We start from the raw sequence: 15,528 nt of genomic DNA, 5'->3' as shown, positions 1-15,528 counted from the left end.
ATTCCTGCTTACAAAGGGAGATACTTGTCAAGGCAATCCAGAACATCGTAAAAAGGCTCTAATCTTAAGTAAAAGACAAACATATGGGGCAAGCAGCCAGTTACGAAGTACTGCAGGAAAAAAACAACACAATAGGTTCCATTTTTTAGGGATACGTATCTTGTTTTCATTTGTATTTAGTCCTCAGAACATACACTTAAAACATTTCCAGGCTCTCCTCATACAAAAATAATTCCCTTCTTGGCACTCAAGAAGAGCCCTTCATCATTCTTCTGTGAAAGCTAGAAGGGCAGGAAGAAATAAATCACCGCAGTTTGAATTACCAAAGATAACTTCTTCAGAGCTCTTCACAGTTGACAGGGCCTAAAGAAATGGGGATTCCTCACAAATAGATTTTCCCTCAATGGTACACTAAGTGTGGGACTCACATAAGCTAAATAAAAAAGCCTCCTCCTCAGCCAGCCCCATCTTTGCAGTGAAGATGGCACAATGACTTTTAAAAAAATGCAAATAATGTGCAATACAGCTCTGGAAAAGAGGGCACTCATTGCCTTCTTACATCAAACTTCTCCCACCCAGTCCTTGCAGCAGCAAAGTCATCTCTGCCAAAAGGAAGGAGAAAAATGCAGGGACAGTTTTCAGAAAAGGACACTCTTGAAGGTGACGATAGTGAAGAGAACAAACTCCACTTTAAAAGGTGAAGTGGAAAAAGGATCAGTCTTAGCCACTTTATCGCTTCGCAAATAAAGAAAAAATAAAAAAAAGCACCACACTCCTCCAAAGCAAAACCCATCCATCTTCGCAAAAACCACCAGGCATCAACACCAACGCACAGATCCTCACTATGGCTCTTTGGCCTTAACCCTAATTAAGCACCAGCCTCAAAGGCCGTGTCTTTATACAAAATCGCTCACATACTGGAAATAAATGCTGTAAGAAATTCTTCTGTAATATTCTACAGACTACAGTTTTATTTCCTAAACAAAAAGTCAGGAAGAAACAAATCATACCTTGTTTATCTTCTCTTTTGGATGCGTCAGGAGGTTTGGGAAATAAGACAAAACATCACAATTGAGAACAACTTGTGTCTGTTCATCAGTACCAGTTACTATGTTGCCTACTGCTCTCAGTGCTGCTGTCTGAATATCCAAAGCAGGAAGGAAAAAAAATCGCATGTTAAAGACATTGCTGTTACTTAGGCTAAAACAAAGATCATTTTAAGATGTCTCTTAACAAAAAACACTTTGCAAAACACAGTTTAGCACTTCATCCTCTAAGCTACATCCTAAAAACGGGTACTGTTTCATCAAAACAGAAACAAACAGTGCAGCATTTTACTCAAGAGATGCACTGCAGCTCAATTCAAAAACTGTAAAGACTAGAAAGTAAAGGAATATTAAAACAATATAAGAGTTAATTCATCGTGTGTCTGATCTGAGTTACAATTTCATTAACTGTTTCTAGGCTCTGTGTCTGCTACAGTTGTGCTTCTGTGCTCAGCTTTCCTCTACAGAATTAAAAAAAAAAATGACTAATTTTCTTCTTAGTGGCTCTCAGTTGACTTTCAGTAAATGTTTTACAAATGATAGAATAGTGGAGAGACTTTTTCACCAAGTGAACTGGTCTGACAAATTTCAAGACAGCCAATCTCATCCAAAGTACATCTAAGCAAACACAACAAATGCACTGATACATAAAAAACCTCCCAATTAACATTGTTGGTTTATAAAAACCAAGCACATGTTAACTAACTTTCAGTTTCCCTTTGTCTTTGAAATTAATCAAACAAGCTCAGCTAAACCACCTGTTGTAGCTAATTAGAAATTCACTTTACTGAAAGGACTCGGCATCAGCAAACATTTCAACATTCAAAAGGTCCCAAAATACTGATTGATTTCCACAGAATAAGCACAACCATGTATGTGACCACAGAAAAGGGAGCATACAAAGAATTCTGGAAAACTAAGATCTTTTGTCATTCAATATTTTAGGACTACAAAAGGAAGGCACCCCTGGTAATCACACAATGGAAGTTAATGTTTAACCAGAGAGTTTACTTAAAACTGTGTCTGAACCGTTTTTGTTCGAGTTCTTTTTCATTTGAATGGTAACATTCTTTTTTTCAGTTTTACCTGCAACCAATGTAGCTATAAATGCTCATCCCAGTATTCCAATACTAAATACTCTAAAGCACATCTTTTAGAGAATAGCTTACAAAGTACTACTCCATGGCAACTGAACCAGACTTACTTGAACTTTAACCTCCTGATGACTCAGAAGGGGAACTAGAAAAGGTACAACTCCTGAATCAATCACCATTTGTATCTGCTCGTTTCCACCGTCTGTTAAGTAGGACAAAGCCCAAACAGTGTCCACAAGAATCTACAAATTGGAAAGAAGGCAGTTTACACACTGAACAACAAAATTCAAATACAACAGAGGCTTAATTTAATGATCACATTCTACATGTCTGGGTGTAAGAAAGAAAAGCATGCAATTTAGTTACAAGAAAAACTCAAACGTGATTATGATGAGACCTAATTAGTAAAATGTTAGATTATTATGTACAACTATGAAAACTGGGGCCACTTGTTCTGTGGCCTCTCTCAATTTTTTCGTTTTTTTAAATTAAATACCACATTTTGGTGCATGAAGTGATGACACACATCATCTCACAAAGGTAAACTGTTGGACTTGATTTCTATTTCAAAGATAAGACAACCAGCTCAAACAAGTAGCTGTGCTAGGAACTTTCTGAAGAAAACATCAGCCCAGCCTCCTAGCACTGCTAGAGTTTGTTACTGTGCTCTTCTGAATACACAAAAAGCAAGTTCCCTTAGTCTCTAATCCATTCATTTACATCTCAGCATTTCTGATCCATAGCACAGTTCTGAAGTGAAACTGCAAACTATTCTGGATGTATGCCTTTTTCTGCCTTCATGCTAAGATTAAAACCCAGAGCAAAGGACAGAGGCTCTTGGATCAAGTAAAGGACTAGCAACTACTGTAAAATGGCAACTGCTCAAGCACAGCAAAATCCCACAGAGAAATTACTATCATGCAGGGAAATCTCAGTATCTTGAAGAAAATATAGACTAAGTCACTGATGACTCAATAAGGTTGATTTGAGAGCCCTCAAAAAAAGAAAGGTACAAAGTTACAGTCATTAAAAGGTGGATTCTGAAGCAGAAACAAGGCCAGCAGAGAGATGCCACATTGCTTTGAGATGATATGAACCAGAGGAAGAGAAATCTGGACCCCGCCAAGGACATCATCTGTTGAGGTACCTAAATCCACTCTACTTTTAAACCAGATACCCATCTAAAATTCCCAGCTCTTAAGACAGCTAAATCCTACAGCACTGAAATGCAGGAAGGACGTTTGAAGTCCCAACCCACAGGCTGCTACCCCCCAGCTCCAAGGACCGGACAGCACAGACGTAAACGCTTTCTTGCTGCAGCCTGCTGCTGCCCTCACCTGCTAATGCCACGGGGACAGCAGAATGTGCTGCAGTGGAGCCAGTATCGCAGCAGAAGCAGTGAGAGATGGTGCCTCACTAGTTTGCTGCCCTGCAGCCCTGTTGGTGACAAGAGCAGCAGCCGCCAGAAGCGCTTACGGGACTGTTGGCTGACCTACCTGCATCACTGACTCATCTCCAAAGACAGGTTTGCTGCTCCAGTACAGAAAGGCTGGGACCAGACTGGTACCTCCAAACTAGCACCTGACTCTCAGGATCAGAAAGACGGGCACCCTAATTGAGATCGGTCAAAACCTGGCATCACTTAGTCTCGCATCTGCTTCAAGAAGCTCTCAGACAATCATGGCTTGCAAAAGCTTTCAAATTTGTTCGGGGAAAAAACCCTATACGTTAGAAGTACGTTTAGTTTTGCTATGAATTTCCATTCAGGTTTGTCCAAATTACGAATTGGAAAGTCACCATGTGCTGTCTCCCACTCACATTCCACTGGGAAAACCCTGGCAAAATCCCAGATTAAACTGTTTGCAAATATTTTGTGGAGCCAGGCTCACTTCACCATTAAAAGAGCAGCAGAAACACCACTACCACTGCGTGGAAGTAACGAAAGACAGACCCACCAGCCTTATGCTCTAGCCCCAGACCCACCACAAGGGTTCAATTCCTGCTTCCCTAAATTGAAGGATCACTACAGCGAGTAAAAGACTTTACAAAGCCCTGACAGGAGGAGAAGAGCAGCTCAGCATCCCTCGGTTACACAGGTCTTTGTTTCTGAAGTCTCAATATAAGAATTCAGAAGGTAAGTCCATCCCTCTAGGGCTTGACTCAGAAAATCTATGTAAACCCATGGATCAGGAATGAGGGAAGCACTAAAGCGTTTAGTATTAAAAACCTGAAGAAAAGTTGTCAAAGGTGCCACGAAACAATAGTTTATTGCTGTTTATTTAAGTATGTTTTTGTATGTTATTTCCTTAAACAGGTTGCGGTCAGGCACCCAACAGGATACAGAAGTCAAATATATCCGTATGATCTCAATATTTTATTGGACTGACACTTAGAACTATATAGATTTTTCTTCTACACATGCATTATATATCACCCATGTAAAATTATAAATTGGGAAGCTGATGGAAAAGCTGGCACTTTAAATTTCTATGCTCAGTTCCACAAGACAGGATTTTTTAAAGGTAGTGTCTAATGTAAAGGATAAAAAACCTCAAGCCTTTTAGGAAAGGTATTTGCACTTTTCTCTTCCATACTCTGATTACAATTATATTAGTCTTCATATTTAATTGTGCATTTACTACTTATTTATACATAAATTAACACACAAAACTAGGTTTGCCACTTAAACACAATCTTGCAGTATTTTTTCTCTAGAGGAAACAAAGAATTTGAGTATCTAAAACTTCAGAAATTACTTACGTTTATATCTGTATGGTAAATGAGAACACACAATGCTGGCAAAATCTGAAAAGAAGTTCATCGGTTACTACAGTAGAATAAAATTGACTGACAATCATGAATCCAAGTACCACAGGCACAAAGCTTAGCTTGAGCCTGCATTAGCATACTGCATTCAGACACTTCCCAGCAGCTCGTCAGTCCCTCAAAGTATGTACAAAAAATTGCATTTATTTATATGTAATATTTAGAATTTGTAAAACTACAACACAGTACTGTATTTCAAAGACACAGAGCAAGCAGACTGTGGTTGGAGTGGAAACAAGCAAAGAACAGAGAAAAGACACCTCCCTGCTATTTTGAACACTTTGTTACCACACAATAAAAAACATTAGCCTAATATCAGTATATAAAACCCTCTTGGATTAATGTAAAATTTTACTTTTGTATTCATGTATGGAGAAAATAAACTGAGCCATGATAAGATTTCTTAGAACAGGGGGGTTTATTTGGTAAAGTATTACTTGTAACAGTTTCCCTGCTCTCTCCTTCATTTTTAAAATTTCATTAAAGTTTATTTGCTACACCTGCCTTCAAAAACCGTATTTGCACACTGGAATTTTAATAATTTAATGTATATTGCAACCATAGTGCTAGTCAAATAGCTTTACTTCACTAGCTACGTCTATTCTACCAACACCACATTTGCTCATTTTCAGATGCTTCTCAAGTGGGGACAGGACATGGGCTGCACGTTCGCAGCTAGTCAAAACTCAAAAGACATTACATTCACTAGTTTAATTTCCATTTACTAAAACACCAAAACATTTGAATAGTTCTATACACAGAATCACGTTCATAGCCTTTTTTTGATAAAAACATGGAACGCTGAGTATGTTAACACCTTCCAGTGTGTTAATTTTTGGTTGTGTCTGCTTTAATAGAGGGCTCCTCAGTCTTTACTCAGTTTCAGATGTTACATATACCTTTATTACAGTCTTAGTATGAAGCATCAAATTGGTCAAATTCCTTCATTTAAGAACTGGTAAGTGGCACAAGACAGTGGCAAAATACATGCATCAATTCACAGTATTGTAAATTGTAATTCACAGTATTGTAAGTTGTAATTCACAGTATTGTAAGTTGTAACTGCAAAACGTTTGGCCTCTAGCCCAGAGTATAAAAAGTTATCTGTCTCATAATTCTTTATTTACCTCCTGAACTGTCTCCATAGGCGGTGGGGGGTCCTTATTCCTGCAGAGATTTACAATGACCCATGTGACGTTCCGAAGGAAGGTGATGGGAATGGAGGGATTGATGAAGGACAGAAGAGGTTTGACAACTCCCAGTGATATGACATAATCTCTACACTGAGGACCATCACCTACAGAAATGAAAATTGTTGTAAAAGAAATTACATTAAAAATGGAAAATCTTGAAATGTATGCAATGACATGTTGGGATATTGAAATTCTATGTTTCCTCACCAATAGTCTACTTCTAAAAGGTCCTGTTCAATTAAATATACACACGTAAAAATATGTATGTATATTTTACAAGACATAAGATTTATCCTGTTAATATTTCGTGTAGCAAATGGTACTATTCTTCAGAAAAAATAGGATGTGCATATGTAATTCTGGCCACTTGAAAAACTACAGTAAACCACAGAATTTAGAGGAAACATAGTCTCGTATGATAATGCCAATGTTCAAAAAGTCAAATTCTAAAGTGAAACGCTCCCTGAATTCCAATCGTTATAACAACAAGAGTTACCTATAATATTTCCGAGAGCCCAGACAGCTTGCTCACAAACATTCTGGTGTGGTGAATGAAGTAGTCTCAAGAAGAGGGGTACTGCATCTGCAGAATGCAATGATCACATCTGTTGTTACTGGAGGGTGGTATGTGCACAATACTTTTATTGATTAATATGAAACACTTTCTCTACAACGCCTTATACATGTTTCTATTATGAACAGCATACAAAATCTCAGTTAAATGTTTCTACATGTGTCTAGAGTTAAAAAATAGACTTGAGAAAAAGTAACTATTAAACAACAATGCTCCCCACACCTAAATGCTTCCCCGTATTTCTCAAAGTGATATGCAAGAGCCTCAGGTATGTAGGTGCTATGTTTCATGCCCTGGTAATTCAGAATTTCCAGTCACCCAGGATCACAACATGTACCTAGCAGAACGACATGCCTACTCGTGCAAACGTGCTTCAGATCTTGACGTTAAGAAACTAGCTTCCTCCCAAGAGGTGGCTATAGTTAGTTTCCATATGCAGTGAAGATTTACATCCATCTGCCAGTCCTAAGACACGTTTTAGTTTGCTCTTATATAACGCAGGCAACACACCAGATTAAGGAAGTGGTACTGATTTCAGATATCAGTCTCTGCTGAATTAAACACATTTAATAGAGCTAAGAAACCATCCCTCCACTCCTCCCATGCACTGCTTCCCTTCAGAGAACCCATACTGTTTGAACGACAGCAATTCTTGTAGCCATTTTTTTAATCTATGTATGATCTTACTCATCCTAAAGTCTTTCTAAGCAAAGTGAAATAGATGAATTTTTATGCCAATGAAGGAAAGAATATTTTTTCTTGCAGAACTACCTTCAGAAATTTTTAAAAAAATGTGCAACACAATTTGTGAACAACTATGAATCCATATTCTGTTGATACTGTAAATGTGGTAATGAGCCCAAATCCCCTGATGTATTTACCTTAAGGAGAGATTGAAGAAGAAAAGACAACCTAAAATTCCTTTTCCCCCCGAGATAAGTAATTAAGCAATTGGCTGTGACAGCTTAGGAGGGACAGCAACATATTGTTGCTTAAGAACACTTTCTCTGTTATTGTAACAATCATCCCACTTCCATTAGCTCAAGTGGAATATTCTAGCTTCCTTCTCTATGATTCCTGAGATTACACTTCAGCCAAATGTGTATTCAACATATTTCAAAGAGGAGGGTCAAGTACGTAGTTTACATTAGATTGCAACCCTGGTATGCTTTCATTTATTTTGTATCAGCACTCAGGCACAAGGACAGTCAGAGAAAGCATAAGCTGCTGAGTTATCTGATCCACTGCTCTCAGAAAAATTAATTACTTCAAATCGGCTCCTGCCAGGATCTATTCTGTGTACATAATACTACTCCCCTTTTGCTGGGTCTTCCAAACACCATGTGTCCCTCTCGATTGCAGGAGGGTCTTCTTTTGTATTTAGGCTGCATCAGCCTCTTCCATAGCGGCAATGGTCTATTGGCTTTGCCTCCTCAAACCATCCCTTTTCTAAAGGGAGCAGAGCTGGGAGGCTGTTTGCCCTTAGACGCCTCCCAGCCAAAGCAACAAGACTTTCAGGCTGAACTCATTCCATCTGCTCTTCAGGAAGAAAGCTTGGAAAATGTGTTTTTGCTTCTTTAAAGTAATTTTATCACATTTTCTTCTTTTCAAGCTTTAGCTAAACAGATTTTGGGAAATACATATCCCAGCCCAAACTTCCAGTAATTATTCAGGTAACGGCAATTCTTTTGGCTGTGCGGTAAATATTTTCAGCGCACTTTTAATTTCCATCTTTTACAGGATTTTTTTCTGCAAAGCTAATAGTATAAACAGTCTTTTCATTAGATTCATTTATTCAAATATGGTAACATTGTGGGACTTGAAAAAGGAGGAAAACAATGACTAATCAATGAACAAATTGGGAAGGACAAAAAAACCCTGGGAATAGATTTTCAAAGATATTTGGACACTAGAGAAGAGACCTAAAAACAGAGGGCCCCAAATCACATCACGAGTTTTTGTAATAAATTCAAGATACTGATTTATTTATTTTTTAGGCTTTGGATTTTTATCCAAACCTTATTTTGATAAGCATTCTTATTCTACTGCTCCAATATCTTTAGAGAATCTAACAATTAGTGAGATATTTCATTAGCTATTAAAACGTACAAAACAATATTGTCATTTGAAAGGCAGATTCACACACTTACAAAAAGAAATCCAACAACCAAGTCACCATTTTCCGATATAAAAACACTGAATATGAATAAGCCAAGACAATTTATTATTTCTTTTCTTATCTACAGTCTCCTGTTTAATAACAAATTGTTGTATTTATCATAAAGGTGATTGTTTTACGATAAGCGTGCTGATACACAGAAGCTATATATATAATCCTGAAAAATTAATTTGAATAGTTTATCCACAGTAATAATTTATTTCCTATCTTTTCCTAATGGAAGTGTCACTGGCTGGTAACACAAGAAAGAAAGGCAGCACAACAAACTCAGTGTGTACAAGAGATACTCATCACAGTCAAGGAAAAGATGGCAATTTTCTTAAGTTCATATTTAAATGGACAACCTTACATACCTATATGTATTTAATAACTTTAATAAGATTTGGGAACATACCTTTGAGATAGAAAGAATTACTTTCTAACATAAGCTTCGGCCATAAGGGAATTAACAGTACATGGTTTCAGAAATCAACCCAAGAATTAGAAATGGACTAACATTTTTTGTCATACTCATTGCATCATCTGTCATTTTCTATCTTCTTTACAAGAAAATCAGGTCTGGGATCCTTAATATTAATCAATAGTAACAGATTAGCGTTTAAGAGAAAATGTAGATTTTTTTTTTTTGAGAAAGACAACAGACATGCATTTATTATTTGAATAGTTTTGATAACAAATGGCATTTGCTATCCAAATATCCTCCTTTCCCTTGTACCCACAACATCCACTACTCCCCCAAAAATTACTTGCAATACTTACTAGACTGTACAACAGCTTGAGTCTGTGCAGAAGTGCCTGATGCTATGTTAGTCAATGCCCATGCAGCTTCAAATTGTAACGAAGGACTGTAATGAAATAATTTTATAGTAATAAGTTGAAACATGATCTGCAGCTTACAGTTCATTTCAGTATTATTACCTATATCTACTCTGAGACACACTACACCTCCACAGTGGCACTGGGCTAAAAGTTTAAAAATAAAACCCTCTAAGCCTGGACATTTCAGAGGAAAAGCTATAAGAGTAAAAAGATTTTTACATTCTATGACCTTTTGTAAACCATGTATAACATGAACAACAGCTTTAGCAATCTGTTATACGAAGTCTTGCAGAGTTTACCTCTACTAAATATTGTATGGTGACCATAATTAAAAGGAGTGCTTAAGAAAATGTTGAGCTCAGTTTTGAAAGGCTTATTAAACATTTACAAAGGTAAATCATACAAAAACTAGACAGAATATTCAAATTAAAAGAATTTTCACAGGAGCAAACCATCTACTTCCAGAGCAGACAGGCCTTCACATTCCATTTTAAAATGTTATCCTGAGTTGAACGTTGTTGCCAGCTGCCTTCTAAGCAACTGCTTTGCTAAACAAGCTAGAAAGAAAGCTTCTCATGCTGCATGGCTTTGCAACCACCAAATTATATCCAAAATGCCAATTTGCATTTTTGAAGTTTCTACCCCTCGTAGCTGCAGTAACAACCCTGAAAGTGGAGCTATTGTAAATATATCTATAGCTGCCTTAGACTAAAGATAGGCTAAAACATTTAGTTCAAATGTGTTAATCCCCATCTATTGGCATAAGGGGCTCACGGACTGCGGAACATGGCATTTTTCTTACATGTCATGAAATTCTTGCAACTACATGCTCAGTGCTCTCTACCTCCTTTTGTTTTCCAACAAAGAATCAGAGCACATACTCGCTCTGTTGTACTATCACATGAGGGAGCAGCACAGAGCCAGAAGGAAATCCACCTTGCAGTGAGAACAAAAGAAGCTAGAAACTCAAGCGAATAACCTTAACGAAAAAGAAAACGAGTGTATTCTGGCAAACAGAAAAGCCCTGTTAGCAACTAGGCACATTCTCTGCCTTCACACAAATACACACAATAAGTCTGAGACAGGTTTCTTAAACATAGTTAACGAAAAAAGTCTGAAATATTAAAAAAAGAAAGAAATTTAGTACTATTTTCTCCATTAGCTGCAAGTGATAAAAATAAAATGACATTTCAGTAGTAAAATAAATACTCCTGGAGAACTTATGGTTTAGTATTGTAGAATGTGATCCACTGTGTCAGATTATATGGTGCTATGAATTCTCAGTTTCATTTGAAATAATGAGATGCAGATTTTCATTAAAGGTGAACATTTTTAAAAGTATACTTACTTATCATCCCTTTCTAGGCATTTAACCAGAATTGGTAAAATTCCTGATTTTATTAAGTCATCAATAGGTGGATTTCTGTCGCTGGATAGGAGTTTTCTGTGAGATTAAACATAGAAGTAAAATAAGAAACTTTCATTGGGAAAAATGAGTGGGAAATATTACTATGCCTTTATTTATTTTTACCTTGCAGCCTGGACAGCACTCAGTTGGATCACTGGGTTGTCACTTGTGGCATTCTGGAAAAAAAAAAACACATTAAAAACTAAAATAATAAGAACATGCATTTCTAATAACTAAAAAATATAGTTTAATGTAACATACCTGCAGTATAGCTTCTAGTGTTACATTTTGCTTGAAAAGGAAAAAAAAATGGTTAGTAATTTTGTTGCTAAATTACATTCTTTTTAAACATTTAATACAATCAAACTGATTTTAACAGCATGTAAGTTCATAATTTTGCTTTCAAATAACTGCAAAACTTCCAGTGTTAAAGTAAAAACAGAATACATTGTTTTGAGACACCACCAAAGTTTTAAAAATAATTCCAGAATCAAGGAACTTACTGCTTTGAAGTCAGCATCAACATCAGAATCTTCTAAACTTTCTTCTTGAGGAACATTTCTTTTTTTCAAAAGATGTTCATCTCTTTTGTTCTGTAAAGGAATGATGAAAAATCAAAACACTTAATGCTTGTTACTACAGGGTAATGATATAATGGTCCCTTAAAAGACAAAAAAAAGAGTTTAGATAAGATAGCTCTTTTTAAAAGCATTTGTAACTTCAAATAGAAGGTGCAGCATTCCAGCCCTAGGATTCTAGCAGCTTGCAAATCACAGACAATCCATGGCATCTGAATGAATTAAAACCTACAGTTTGGGGATCAATTTTCTAACAGACATTTGCAATACACATAGACCTGGATGACAAACATTTACCCACACATAACAGATATTATTTCTCAGAATCACAGAACTGTTGAGGCTGGCAAAGACCTCTGAGATGATCAAGTCCAGCTGATGACCCAACACCATCACATCAGCCAGACCATGGCACTAAGTGCCACATCCAGCCTCTCCTTAAACACCTCCAGGGACGGTGACTCCACCACTTCCCTGGGCAGAGCCTGAGCATCCTCTCCGTGAGGAAACTTCCTGAGATCCAACCTCAACCTTCCCTGACACAGCGTAAGACAGTTTTTCACCTCAATCTACTTCAACGTTCTCTGGTTACGTATATTTTCATCTTGTGTGTAAACCAGTGTGCTCCATGTACACTGACTCACTTCCAGTGTTTGTCTAACTTCTGATAAAACACCCTCCAGCCTTAACTCCTTTAAGGAATTACCAAAGAAGAAAAATATTACCTTTACAGTGGTAACGTACCCATTTAACAGAATTAAATTGGAATTAATTAGAATATTTGAAGACCTAATGCCCTAATTTAAAAAGAAAGGAATAAAATCATCAATCATTAACTGTATCCAAATGCACTTTTTTACAATTTTAAAATATATCAGAAGTATTATTGCAAAGGTACAAAGCAGTCTTTTCTAAATTTTAGACTTCATCTTTTGTTTGGTATGTTTAGCGGTATGATCAAAGATAGAAAGGGCAATGGAAGATGATGATGAGACATGTATATCTGAACATCCTTTGTGGTTTGGTGGGGATTTTTATAAGGGCATCTCTAACGAAGCACAACTTTGAAAACATGTAACGAACAGCTGTAACACCAAAACCAAATCCCTTATATTAGCAAGGAAAGGCAGGCTTTTGAGTTTCCAAACAATTATCTGACAGCCAAACAGTACAGGCTATCGAGAATGTATTACATCATGCCTTTGTTATAATACATAAAAAATAATTAAAAGCCTCCAAACAGAATAATCTTTCGAACTAGTCGCCAGTATTTTATTTCATCACATGTTAAAACACCCCCCCACAATCTTAGGTCAAAAGTGACTGGGACCTGCTCACTTATTAGACACTTAAAAAAGAATTTAAAACAACTTTTTCAGCCTCAGTTTGAAAATCTCCCAAGCTATATATTAAGATTTATAATTTTTTTTATAAGATAAGAGAACGCTAAACAAATAAACAAGCACCAGAACTGAATAACCCTTTAATGCAGGAGACAACATTCCACAAACTTGGCATAGTTTAACTTTCATCAAATCCTCAAAGAGCGCACAAGATCGTGCAGGTTCGCTAGAGCTTCCGCTCCAGAGCTGTACAGTAGTGGCAGCATGCTCGGAGCGCATCCATATGGGCAAGCACTGGAAGTATTTCGTTATCAAGTGTTTTTGGAGAGAAGGGAGATGGAAATGAGCAGGCAGTCAAACGCTGAGACACCAGCATTAGGCAGACAAACTGCATCAGGCAGGCACGCACTGACAGACGGATTCACCGTAAAGACCTAAACCCCTTGGCACAGTCGGTTTAATGAAAGAGCAAACATCATTCAACCCCAGGCGATGTGGCTTCGCACAGGTACCATCTCTTTTCCTCCTGTCTAAACCACAGCCTGTACTTTAGCGACTGCAGGGACTGGACCCGGTTTCCAGAGTCACTCTCTGTGATTCTGCCAGCTCCTCTTCCCCGTGCACAGCTACTGGACACGTCCACTCGCGGAAGCAGCTCCCTATTGCCTGGGATGAGCGGCTCCAACGGGACCAGCGGTGCCGCTGTGGTAAAACAAGACAATACTGGGAGAAGGGGCTGATGCTAGAGGAAGGTCCTGATGTCTTCAGTCAACTGTTACCTTCCTACCCAGAGGCATCACCACAGATCGAGTCTACGCATGCATGAGCGTACAGGGAGATACATTTAGCTCTGAGGGTGGCACACATTAGCCCAGCAGACACTCCCTTTCTTCAGATAAGGTGCAGTCTGAAGGAATTAGGGTCTTAGCACAGAACCCTCACCAACTGTCTGCTGGAGCAAGTTATACATTTCATGTGAAATCATTTACTGGGAAGGGTAAAATTTCCTTGTCATTAGCTGCAACCTACTGTGGCACAAGGCAGGGCTTTCTGATCCTGCTCCGTCCAAAATACTGGGCTGGACTTTCTACATCTCATGCTCAGAAAATTCAAGGGAAGAGCTTTGCAAGGTTTGTCTAAAATATGCTTAATGTAAGAACTGCTATCCCCACTGATTCACCTGGTGACATCTACTCGCTTTTCAAACACATGATTCAGTATCAGAGGTGCTCAAACTACAAGTTTTGCAACATCCTGCAATAAAGACGTGATCTTTACTTCTGAATTTCTGTTAAGAAGCATTTCAGAGAGAGCCTTCTTGCAGATCCTCAGGAATTCAGCAAATAAATTATTTCTACTGAACTTAACAAAAAGAAAATTCTAGTTAGGAAATGTCACATTAATTAATTTGTGATTTTCAGATTTCTTCTGTTAGTGAAAAAAGACAAAGCCTTTTAAGAGCTCATACAGTGGATTCTCCCATTTCATTGTTTCACGCCACTGTATTAGCAGATTCCCCACCACTGAAACCTCTGACCTTAAGGAATTGTGCCTGTATTTGGGGAGCAAAACAGGTACACCACTGTTTCACACTGCTCCCCACAAAAGCATCTACACCAGAACAGAATGGATGCACCTCAGAGAGCTTCAGCTGAAATCCCTCCAAAGTGCAGAGGGTATGCAAGAGCCTTTCAAAGTCATATTACTTCACTGCTATTTTAAGTGTAAACTTAAATAATACCAAAGTCTTCTCAACTGTGTTGACATTAAATAGCATCCACTCAGAACAAAAATCACATTATTAAAATGGAAATAATATTAGACAGTCACATTGAATCATAATGGTTAGAAAAGACCTTCAAGATCATCAAGTCCAACCATCATCTAACTCTACCAGGTCCACTTCTAAACCATGTCCCTGAGCACCCTATCTAGATGGCTTTTAAATACGTCCAAGGGCCATATATATGGGCCCCATCTATCATGTGCATTACTTCTATCCTCGCTATTTTTCCTCCCAAAAGAAACAGCTGAAACCACATCATGCATTTTCTAGCTTGGAAAGATCTGGAAGTTTTTTAATTTAAAAAGCAAAGTCACGCTGCAACAACTGTGCATTTATGGTACCCAACGTGTATCCCTCTACAGATGTGCACCTCTCTTCGACATATACAATTAAATTATTCTGAGTGATCAGTGTCTGTCAGGGTTGCGCCCCTACTAGAGCGTAACATAAGGGCTATGGCATCCAATTACTCCAGAAAACAAGAACGAAGATGTATCCTGAGATCCTCTTTCAAACACCCTGAAACACCAGTATGGCAGGGGCTGTGATACAGCAATGAATCCTAGAATGGTTTGGGACTTCTACAGGTCACCAAGTCCAGCCCCCAATACAATACAGAGAATACAGTTGCAACAAGCTAGAGTCCCACTGTGGGTGAATGAAGAACATCCTCACAGAACAG

General features: G+C 37.9%; 1 protein-coding gene across 1 annotated transcript in view; it reads right to left on the bottom strand.

Annotated features, from left to right (window-relative positions):
• KPNA3 (karyopherin alpha 3 (importin alpha 4)) overlaps positions 1-15,528 on the bottom strand; it is a 31,862-nt gene that overhangs the window by 7,154 nt on the left and 9,180 nt on the right. The window contains exons 2-11 of the mRNA XM_009873100.1: positions 11,643-11,732; positions 11,401-11,430; positions 11,263-11,315; positions 11,080-11,175; positions 9,672-9,757; positions 6,656-6,742; positions 6,094-6,263; positions 4,901-4,945; positions 2,251-2,382; positions 1,011-1,139 (exon numbers count right to left, since the gene is read on the bottom strand). Of these exons, the coding sequence (XP_009871402.1) occupies positions 1,011-1,139; positions 2,251-2,382; positions 4,901-4,945; positions 6,094-6,263; positions 6,656-6,742; positions 9,672-9,757; positions 11,080-11,175; positions 11,263-11,315; positions 11,401-11,430; positions 11,643-11,732 (918 nt within the window). The remainder of the gene's footprint in view (positions 1-1,010; positions 1,140-2,250; positions 2,383-4,900; positions 4,946-6,093; positions 6,264-6,655; positions 6,743-9,671; positions 9,758-11,079; positions 11,176-11,262; positions 11,316-11,400; positions 11,431-11,642; positions 11,733-15,528) is intronic.

The sequence above is a fragment of the Apaloderma vittatum genome, unplaced genomic scaffold (assembly GCF_000703405.1).
Source record: "Apaloderma vittatum isolate BGI_N311 unplaced genomic scaffold, ASM70340v1 scaffold20007, whole genome shotgun sequence".
NCBI lineage: Eukaryota > Metazoa > Chordata > Aves > Trogoniformes > Trogonidae > Apaloderma > Apaloderma vittatum.
Note: the sequence above shows the minus strand (reverse complement) of the source record. Positions and strands in the feature narration are given on the sequence as shown.